Source organism: Copadichromis virginalis, linkage group LG16 (assembly GCF_057382275.1).
Source record: "Copadichromis virginalis isolate Kocher_CV1m ecotype Utaka linkage group LG16, C_Virginalis_male_GT1.1, whole genome shotgun sequence".
NCBI classification, from domain to species: Eukaryota; Metazoa; Chordata; class Actinopteri; order Cichliformes; family Cichlidae; genus Copadichromis; species Copadichromis virginalis.
This window is the reverse complement of record NC_140633.1, coordinates 36,456,821-36,467,483: the sequence shown is the minus strand read 5'-3', so window position 1 is coordinate 36,467,483 and position 10,663 is coordinate 36,456,821. Positions and strand designations below refer to the sequence as shown.

Here is a 10,663-nt window from a genome sequence, read left to right as displayed (position 1 = left end):
TACAAATTTCCATTAATTTGGATTGCACAGTAACATAAGATCACATTATTCCTTTAACACAGTTTAATCCAATTAAAACGGAGACTAACCAAAATGTTCTGTAGAAGCGATTCGCAATAAAAACCCTTTTGATTTTAATTTTGATTTCTACCAATAAAGTGAGGGAATCTTCCTGTTAATAAGAGGACATCGATACCGGCATTTCCTTTGCCAACAATAAACTTTGGAAGGAAATTTCCACAGCAGTCGTAACCTTACTTTTATTACTGTCCGATACAACGTTTATAAAATCCACAAGAAAAAACTTATTTAAGATCACTATATTTTACGCAGCTCTTTTGCGTACATCGTTAAAACGTCTAATGAGCTTTATTTCTCCGACGTTTGTGAGCGAGCGAGCGGGGTGTTTTGATGGTGTTTGTCTCCCTCCTATGTCCGAAATCAAGCAAACACCCTGCGCTTCTTCCACCGCCCCATCCTTCTTCTCGTTCACTGCACAGTAGTAAGTAGCACGGTAGGAAACGCAACTGTTTGTTTGCACAATTCAGCCAAATAAATATGTAACGTAAACGCTCGGCAGTGCTTATGTTTATAGTGAAAAAGATATGTGGGACCAGATTGTATAGTCACGGTGGCCGAGAGGTTAAGGCGTTGGACTCGAAATCCAATGGGGTTTCCCCGCACAGGTTCGAATCCTGTTCGTGACGATAAAACTTTTGATTGCCACAAATTTCTTCTTATAAAACACGCTCACACTCAATCGTTCAGAAACTTGTCAAACTGGACCCAATTTATTGATTTAATACAATGTGTGTCCCCGAAGGGTTACCCACGATACCTAGTGCTAAATGACGGATTCTACACTCTGAGTGAAATCTGTGTTTAAACTGGGACACCTTGAAGACAAAAACAACGATAAACCGAGATTAGTAAAACGGATGCGACATTATTAAAAATAAATAAATAAGCAAACCACCGTTCGTTTTACGGTTGATAGTAAACTCACATTTCCTCTCGTCTCGCGTTGTTTGTGAATGGAATTCATTTGCTATGGTAAAAACCAACTGCTTTCATTTGCAACTCTAAACAGCTAGGTTTTGTGCCTTTTTATGGTTTTGGATGCAGTATCTTACAAGAATACAACTATACAATTGTTCTCTATATATTGATTTGTCTATATAAAATCACATTAAAATATACTTTTACGAATATACCCCTTCGCCGTGTAGAAAAATGGAATCGTCCGGTGGAGATAAAACTGACCGGCAGTACAGCTGACGTAGTTTTTGGGGCATTGTTCAGGAAGATTAAACCGTGTAGTTGGCAGTGTGTACAGTTTTTTTTTTTTATTTAAAAAAACAGCGTTTTGGGGGCCGTAGTATTTAGGGATTAATACCTCGGACGTTTAACAATAAGTGTTGTTCGAACAACAGCAACGCTACTGGGGCTACAGATAGTTAAAAATAGACACACTAGTCGTATAACAAAGCATTTGGCCAGACTGCGCGCTAACAAGGCTAACAGTTCTTTATACTTACAAAAGGCACACAAAGGAAATGCGGTCGATTAGTTTAAAAGCATTAAAAAGAAGTGTCTAAATGATCGAGTGGGTCTACTAAAAAAGGCTAGAAGTACAGGCAGCACATTAAGCTGTAATGTAACTTGCAGTCAGTGGAGTGGTATTTGTTAAAACAGGAACCTCAGATTGAACCAGGGATTCTGGATTTGTCAGCCTATTGGTATCTGATTTCGAAACATCGTTTTGAGTACTTGACAGCTACTTTGCAACGGATTCTACGTTAGCTAATTTTATGAGAAGAATGAAGCTGACATTATGGCGATAATCGCGAAAAACGAGATATCCAGACACTCGTATTCTGAAACTAAAATAAGGTAGCTAACTGGGAGCTAGCAAACATTTAGCGAATTGTTCCTTAGCGGAGCTATCTTGTCACCCTGCTAGTGTCAGTTAGCTCTAAAGAGTATAGTTGTCCTTCACCACTGTCACAAGCGTTTGTGTTAAGTTTAATGTGGGTTATCTAAGGCGCTGGTCCCCTGTGTTTTATGTTATAAACAGTTAAGATACGTGTTAGAAGTAGCAAGGCTGACAGGCTAACTAGTTAGCTAAGCTGAAGCTAACGGTTTTAGCTCCCCATTACATAGTAACGACAGTTATAGCTGCTGAGTTTGAGTGACAGGAAGAGAGACATCAGTGGTCCGTTTTTTCCACCCTCGACACTAATAATGGCAGCACCAACAAACGAGGCCTTGTTTTTGATAAAGGATGTGAAGCCTGGCTCGAAAAATTTGAATATCGTGTTCATCGTTTTGGAAATAGGTGAGTAGTTGGACTGTGAGGCTAAAGCGGTCTCTCCCTACATCAACTCGTGCTCCTTTTTCTTAAAGGGACCGGCAGCTTTGCTGTGAAAGCCATGAGAGATACAGCCTAAATACAGTGAGGCTTTGATTTAATACTGTTCTATGTGAAAGTTGAGAGTTGGCCTCTGGTAGAGCTATTTGTACCTTGAGTCTTTTTTTCTTTTTTTTTTTTTTTCTTTTTTTTTGTTAGGTCGAGTAACCAAAACGAAAGATGGCCATGAGGTGCGCTCATGCAAGGTGGCAGACAAGAGCGGTAGCATAGCTATCTCCGTTTGGGATGAACTCGGCAGCCTTATTCAGCCAGGGGACATCATCAAGCTAACCAGAGGGTAAGACTGCGGATGTCGAAATCTTCAATGTTGCCAGAGAGATCGGTGTTTGCATATTTTGTATGTCTGCACCAGTTTAACCTGGTATTTCTCTGCTAGCTATGCATCTATATGGAAAGGCTGCCTGACCTTATACACTGGAAGAGGAGGAGATCTACAGAAGATTGGAGAGTAAGTAGATGGTCACACACATCTATTTATGTAATGCTCCGGTCCCTCTTGGAATTCTGCTTAGCGTATCACTCTGTTCCAGAGTCATGCTTTGTAAAATGTAATGGTAAAACATTTTTAGTTTTAGGCAGTTTTAAAACACAGTCAAGCATTTTAATGCATTTCACAAAATATGATTGGAGCATTTTTGAAGTTTATTTCTAAAGCGAATAAAATTTCATTTTATAAGTTTGCACACTGACCTCTACTACAGTACAGTTTGTGGTTGTTACAGTCTGGCTTTCCCTTGGCTGATAAAGTGTGAATAGTGGGGCATTTCTTCATAAGGATGAGTGCAATACAGCTGATGGCTGAAACGATCATACAAGATGATTAAATGTTCTCTAATATCTTTCCAGATTCTGTATGGTGTATTCAGAAGTGCCCAACTTCAGTGAACCAAACCCAGAGCTGCTAGCCCAAGCAAACCAGCAAAACAAGTCTGTGAGTACTCTTAGGAAACTGGCCAGCTGGTGCAGACCCCTCAAGAACACTTTGGTTGTCCTGTTCTCACGCAGATCTGTGCATTTCCCCAAATAAATCAAGCTAAACTATCTTCTGCAAGCTTTCTGCATGCCTCAGTCTAAGTGAAAATATATTTAAGGTGGCCTTCCTCTTTGTCTACCAGGGGAAGCCTGACCAGAATCAGAGGGGGAACTCTCCACCCAATCAGAATTCAGGTACATCTGCTCCACCAGGTCAGTGTATTTTCCTAATGCAAATTTTGAGTTAACCACAAGCTGACTGATGACTTGTGTGCATGTGTTATGTAATTGTACACTTTGATGCTAACATTGGGTTTGTTGTTGTAGTCACCTGCATTTACAAAGCTTTATGTCTGTACTGATGGAGCCTCAAAAACTCAGATTCCAGACAGGGACTGGCATAAGGCGAAGCAGCTAAAAGAAGTTCGTCTGTCATCAATTGAATTATTCACAAATGTGCTTAATAATCTTTTAAGGGATGAAAAGGCTGGCATTTCAAGGGTTATGTAATTTTCTCACTTAGTTTAGTTTTAACTCTAGTTAAAACTAAACTAACTTGGCGGTAAAATAAAGAAAATACACCAAACATGAGGTGGCAATCATGAGCTTGCTTCTAACAAATGACTCATGTTGTGATTTTAAAAGGAAGAAGGTGACATGTTAAAACAAAACACACTTCAGTCGCACCCACAAATGTGAGACAAAAAACAGAAATGAGTGAGGACTGACTCATGTTTCTAACCTGCAGGTAACGGTGCCATGCCGCCATATGCCAACAATAATCAACCACCTGGTGCACCCCGTGACCCCACGTTTGGGAACGTCGGGCGGCCCAATGGACGGTCGCCTGGCAACGGTGCCCCTTCGGTTACTGCTGCTGGAGCCCCACCAGCTACAAAGTCCTCAGTTACAATTAGCAACGGCAGGGACCCACGACGTGCCAAAAGATGAAATTGGGGGTTAGAAGGTGCAGGGGAGGGTGGTATGTGAGAAATCTATGGACGTCACCATTTACCCCCCCTCTTACAGCTTTCCGACCTGTCTGCCCCGTCTTCATCACAGCCTGTGTTGGCTATAAAAAAACAAAAAAAACCAAACAACTGACTACTTGCAGAATTTCTTTCTTTTTTTAATCCAGGCTAACATGATCAGATGTGTCGTCTGTCATCCGTAGTGCAGGTAGTGCTCTCATAAGCAGCACAGTGTGATTATGATCTACCACTTTATGCGTTTTCAGGGCTTCTTAGATAGTCGCGACCTGGTGTGGCTGAGGTGTGGGCAGCTTCCCAGTCTGCACCCTTCTTCTTCAAGTTGCCAGTTCTGTGCCAGTGTTACCCCCCCAACTCCCAAACACCAACCTGAACCCTTGCCCTCTTCATGTTCTTTAAAACTATACACCCTACTTGAACACTTGATGCACTTTCTTCTCTTAATTTATGTCGAGGCTTAGCTGTCATTTAATTCAGGAAATCAGTTTCTGCTTTATTTAGTTTTTTAGAGGAAAAAAAAAGGCCTTAAGTTGTGAAAATAAGTAGTTGAACTGACTGCCCACATGAAACTCTTCAAACCAAACTGTTTTCTGAAGTGACTGTGTGAAAGGAAAGGTGTTAGTTTTGAGTTTTAATTATTGGTAGGTAGACTGATAGTGAACGGTTTCTTTTTTTCTTTTCAATAAGACATGTTTTGTTGTTTTCTTTCTTTCTCTTTTTTTCTTTGTTGGCCATCAACTGTACCTTTAGGGACCACTTAAATACTGGCAAAAACAGTTCACCAAATAAATTTTAGAGCAATTTTCTGTCACATTTGCTTTTCTGTAGTCTGTTTGAGAGCTTGAGTTACTCGTACTGTCGCTGATATATTCTTACACTGCAGTTTAAAGCCTACATGAGAAGTGTTCAGGGGCCTGAATGCACATCACCCCAAAAGACTCATCGTCCTGTAAACATGCTGCCACCTCTATTAAAGCTCCACACTGCCACCAACTGCAAAATAAACCTACTTTCTGCTCATCATTGCACTCTACAGCACCATCTAGTGCCCAGATTGATAAATTATGTTATTTTTGGACATGCCTTCGCATGATTTGCTTTGCCCAGACAATGGTTACTTTACCGTTTTACTTTTCTTTACTTCAGGTTTTTGGCGAGATTGCTCAAGCAGAAGTGGAACTGGAGTTTTATTGTTTAACTTCCTTTATCACAGTTGGGTTAGGACCCTTATGTCTGTACAAATGAAAGCATTTGCATTAAGAATTTTGTTTTGAAGCAATGTGTTGCTTTCGACAAAACCCTGTCTTCATATCCTCTGTTGCACCAAGCACCTAAACGTTATGGCCTCAGGATGGCGCAATTTCCCAGTCTCACTTTTCTGACGCACTTGTGGTTTTTCTCTTTTTATTTTTTTTTGTTTGATTCTTACTCTCTATGTCAAAAGGTGAAAGGGCCTTTCACGTTAGTTTACGTACATGTAGACTTCAAGCTGCACAAAAACACCAGGACACCACCTTTGTCTTCTGTGTGCACAAGTGGAACAAAAGTGTAGTTGCCTGTAGAGGCCAGCTGTTTGATCCGTGTGCTGCTGGGACTACAAGAGATCCCTAAAGCAGCTGTAGGAGTGTTTTGTTTTGTTTGTTTTTTTTAGTCTAAACAGCTGGACTTCACGTCATATTTAAAGTAAGACAAATTTAGGGTATCAAACCTCATTGTAGGGTGAACTTAGATCCTGAGCACCTGCATAAAGATAAATTTAAATATGCCCGTCCCCGAATCATCGTCTTTCCACTGAATGTCTTTATTTTAATTTCAGCAAAGTGGGAAATGCACAAAATCCCCTTTGAATAAGCAGCTCTTAAATACATTAGCACTGCACATCCAACTTGTCTTTACTAAAATTGCAAATTTCATTTGCAAGAGTTTCTCCCCCCCCGTGGAGAAAAATCTGTTGAGTTTAAATAACGTTTATTCAAATTTTTAAACTTCTGTTTTTGTGTGACCTTGAAAAAAAAAGTTTCCAAACACACAGCACTTCTTCATAATGATTCTGTTTTTGCATCCAGTTCTAAAGGAAGATATCTGTCAGCACGACTGTTTGGCCTGTAAGAAGTAAATGGGTAAAATTTATCATTTAATTACTTTAGTATAAATGGCCGCTGGGGAGGATTTTATGTGTGGGGAAAAGCTGTGATTGGATAGGAATCTTCACCAGGATGATTTTTGGCCCCTGGGCCTTATGTTTGACACCCCTGCAATACACCATGCAAGTTAGATTGGCGTGCCAAGTACACTTTGATGTTAATGGGTAACGTTCCTTCCCCCCCATTAAAGTCTTCACAACACAATAAGATCCTGCAAATACAATCCCGTCTCACAGATGATAAAAGTGAGAATCTGTCTGTCGTCTTTGATATCAGGCAGGTTTTTTTCAGTGTGGCTCAGTGTTCGGGTTAGTGAGTCTAGATTTCTGCTGCACATTCCCACTGTATCTTAGAGCATCTAAGTTGACCTGGTCCAGAATTGCAAAGTAAATCCAATCAAACAACCCATCAGTTTTAACATCCCTAATCCAAAAGATTATTTTTACAGCTCCTGATACACTAATCCTGTTCTCAATCAGAGGTCGAGGCTCATTTCAAATATTTAAAGCACTGTTTCAGAATTCATTTCTGTGTTGCTCATGTGTTGTAATCACTTGTTCATTTTACTGTAACTCTATATTTCTACTTTTATTTACCAAGATGTGTTTTTTTCTTAGTCTTTTTTTGCAATCATGTCACTGCTGAGCACCTTTCAAAGAACTATTTTTTAAAGTTATTTTATTATTTTTTTCAAAGAACCATATGTTCAAAACATGTTTATGATAAAAGCCGAGAGCTTGTGACACTGGAAGTTGACACACACATGAGAAGTGTGGCAGGAAATGTGATCTTAGACACTCGTGTTGACAAAGAATGTGATGAGCTGGGAACTTCCTCAGTGTTTCATCAGAAGTCTAGTAGCGTCGTGTGATTTGTCATATTTTAGATTTGTACCGACAGAAGCCGACATGAGGATTTCAACCTGTTACATCAATAAATTTTGAACATATCGACTAATTTTAAAAAATTTTGAACACATACAAAATCATTTGTATAGGATTCTAAACTGAGTCGGAAAAGGTGGAGCAATGTTGTGGTGTGTTTTGCTTCATTTTGTATTTTACCCCTCAGCCTGAAAGGCTATTGTCAAGTTTACTGGAAATCTTTTGAGCACAACAGCTCTAGAAGCAGGCCACGTAGGATTTTCTTAAGCCACACCATTGGTTTATTTACAAAGAAGGATCTCTTATCAGCCTCACATGCTGACAGCTTCACTGCATCTACTGACAATCTCTTTTGGGAATCTGGCAACCCTGATACAACTCATGTATAACCTGTAGCTATACCAGCATCACTGTGCACTCAGGTGCACGACATTCAAGGCTTTTCCCCAATCTGCAATCACTGAATTATCATCATGACGGTAACCCTTCTGCTGTCAGATTGCTGTAACTGTTCATATTTTCAGGCCAGGGCACAGGTTGATGGTTGCGGTAAAAGATGATCTGGCAACTCCTAAAGATCCTACTGTCGACAGGCTGAACGGTACCCCAGGCTTTTTTTCCTTATTTTCCCATTTTTTTCTGTATATGGCTTACACGATCGCGATGCATGGAACAAAACAAAACAAACAGTGTTTTTTTATTTCACAGATTTCACAGACCACATCAACAAGTGGTTTCTGTTTCAATTTTGCCTCCAGTGTGACAGTAATCCCATGACACAGTGATTCACATCATGGGCCTGGGTTTGTTTTGGGGGAAGCACTGTGGTTTAGCAACAACAACAAAAAAAGACTATTAAAAATACTCTGTAATGATGTATTAAAAAGAAAAAACAACAACACATGAAGCTGTAAAAAGAAATAAATGACAGTGACGTTGTGCTATATGCTTGCAGCTATGTGTAAATGTAAATGGGACTGGAAACAGACTTCCTTCATGTTTGGATTCTTGAGCAAATCAAAGTCTGTGTGTGTGACGCAAACAGGAAAATGGACCTGGTGGGAGGGGTCTAGAGGGATACATCATTTAGGAGACAAATGCCTTTGTGTGACACATTCAGTGCGTCCCGCTGAGAAGACATCACAATGACTGGTGAGTTTTTTCATCCTCCTTTCATCAACTTAAATCTGTTTGGGAAAAGTCTTTGTAATAATTTAATGCTTTCTTTTCTTTTTTTCTTTTTTGTCCTCAGAACCAAACGCATCATTGTCCTGGGAGGATTTTGGTGCCATTTACGATGCTCTGAACTTTAGCTATAATTACACAGACTTTTTACTTGACCCCGCCACCCAGCCCTGTAGCTTTCACACCATCTCAGATACTGTGATGATCGTTGTCAGTGTCTTTTATGTCCTCATCTTTGTGATGGCACTTCCCGGTAACGTGGTGGTGGGGCTGGTGATCAGCTTAAGCAAGCAACCTTTGACCCCTTCTGACCTCTACCTCCTCCACCTGGCGATCGCAGACCTCTTGCTCGCCATCACCCTCCCGTTCTGGGCCACCTCGGTTACTCGGGGCTGGGTATTTGGAGAAGCCATGTGCAAAATAGTCACTGTCCTCCAAGAGGTGAGCTTCTACTCAACCATTCTCTTCTTGACTTGCATCAGTGTGGACCGGTACACTGTGATTGTGCGCGCCATGGAGGTTCGTAGGACTAATCGACAGCTGGTCAGCTGGGGAGTTTGTGCCGCCGTCTGGATTGTCGGAGCGCTTCTGTCCCTCCCGGGCTTGTTCAGCTCCACTTTCACCTCTTACAACTCTAGTCACGTACTGTGCACTGAAAAATACGATCCCAGCACTGCTGATGAGTGGCGACTGGCCACCAGAATTCTCCGCCACACTTTGGGTTTTTTCATCCCCCTGGCCATCATGCTGCCCTGCTACGGAATCACCATCCATCGCCTCCTTCACATCCGTGGGGGGTTTCAACGCCAGCGAGCCATGAAAGTTATCATATTCGTGGTCCTCGCTTTCCTGCTTTGTTGGATGCCGTACCACCTAGTAGTGATAGTGGACACATTTTTCAGGGCAAAGATAGTAGAGTATCAGTGCCCAGCGAGGACAGCAGTGGACCAGGCCATGTTTGTCACCCAGAGTCTGGCCCTGCTTCACAGCTGTTTAAACCCAGTGCTGTACGCTTTCCTGGGAGAGAAATTCAGAAGGAGGCTACGGCAGTTAATGGCAAAGATAAGAATCATTGAAAGATCGTCAACATCAAGAAGCAGCAGATTTTCGCTGTCATCGGAGCTCACGCCTACAATCATGTGAGAACATCAGAGACACTTGAAACTACTCAGATCAGCTGATCAGGGAGATTTAATGTGGGGATTAAAGTGTGGAAAACTGCTAGTTTTGATAATCCTCATATTTGTACTGCAGCTAATATTTGTCAAAGAAAGACTTCAAAATATTTTTAAATAATTTGTGTAATAATATTATTAGTGTACATACTTTTTAAGACTTTAGATTCTATTTTATTATTATTTAACTTTGATTTGCTGCACACACTTTTTTGTTAAATTCGCCCCGTCATCTTCAATGACGATTCTGAAGAAAGAGAAAATAAAAAATGTCGCGTTTCAACACGACATCGCAGCATTACAACATTAACACTGAGCCCTTGCCAGTGAACTCTGAGTTGCAACAATTCGGCGGTAGATTGTGAAACATCAGTTCATCAATTACATAACATTGAGTTATTTTTATAGAAATGCATTCACATTTTTGTATCTGTATATGGTTGCCATCAACGTCTGTATATATGAGAAATGAATAAAACCATCCACTTTGCTCCTTTGTTTGTGATTGATATGACACCGCAGAGTCATTGGAGGTTTACGTGTTCATTGATCAGCTGAGACACCACAGTCAAATGATGGGAAACCCCCCCCCCCCCCCCCCCTCCACAAGGTTCCCACCATTGGGTTAATGGTGTGAACTTTGCTTGTATAGGGGAGAAAAAGCAGAAGTTTTGATGACTGCAGCCACAGAAATGCAGCCATATTTGAGATCGGAGGAGCGATATCTACTCCCTCTTGATTACAAAATGATCAAAAACATCTAATTTACTTGATAACTGACAAGCATGTTGGTTCAATACTGGCACTGGCTGTTGGGTTTGCAGAAATAGCGCCAGTTTGGATGATCCACAGAAACTCCTATTTTGCCGGGAAGAACTTGCAG

The 10,663-nt window shown here is 40.9% G+C and overlaps 2 protein-coding genes and 1 non-coding gene across 4 annotated transcripts; all 3 read left to right on the top strand.

Moving 5' to 3' along the window:
- The first annotated feature begins 625 nt into the window (after positions 1-625).
- On the top strand, positions 626-707 carry trnas-cga (transfer RNA serine (anticodon CGA)). The gene has a single exon. It is a non-coding gene; the product is annotated as a tRNA-Ser (tRNA).
- Positions 708-1,019: 312 nt separating this feature from the next.
- On the top strand, positions 1,020-5,203 carry nabp1a (nucleic acid binding protein 1a). 2 transcript variants are annotated; one of them, XM_085434648.1, is made up of 6 exons: positions 1,020-1,053; positions 2,570-2,708; positions 2,808-2,879; positions 3,278-3,362; positions 3,547-3,616; positions 4,152-5,203. In XM_085434648.1, exons 1-6 carry the CDS (start codon positions 1,035-1,037, stop codon positions 4,352-4,354), a joined length of 588 nt encoding a protein of 195 aa, XP_085290774.1. In that variant the 5' UTR covers positions 1,020-1,034; the 3' UTR covers positions 4,355-5,203. The 2 variants fall into 2 exon arrangements, with proteins under 2 accessions (XP_085290774.1, XP_085290773.1); XM_085434647.1 differs by lacking the exon at positions 1,020-1,053 and adding an exon at positions 1,272-2,338.
- A 74-nt stretch (positions 5,204-5,277) lies between these two features.
- On the top strand, positions 5,278-10,270 carry LOC146691287 (C-X-C chemokine receptor type 2-like). The gene is made up of 2 exons (XM_085434646.1): positions 5,278-8,572; positions 8,673-10,270. Exons 1-2 carry the CDS (start codon positions 8,566-8,568, stop codon positions 9,746-9,748), a joined length of 1,083 nt encoding a protein of 360 aa, XP_085290772.1. The 5' UTR covers positions 5,278-8,565; the 3' UTR covers positions 9,749-10,270.
- Positions 10,271-10,663: the final 393 nt, after the last annotated feature.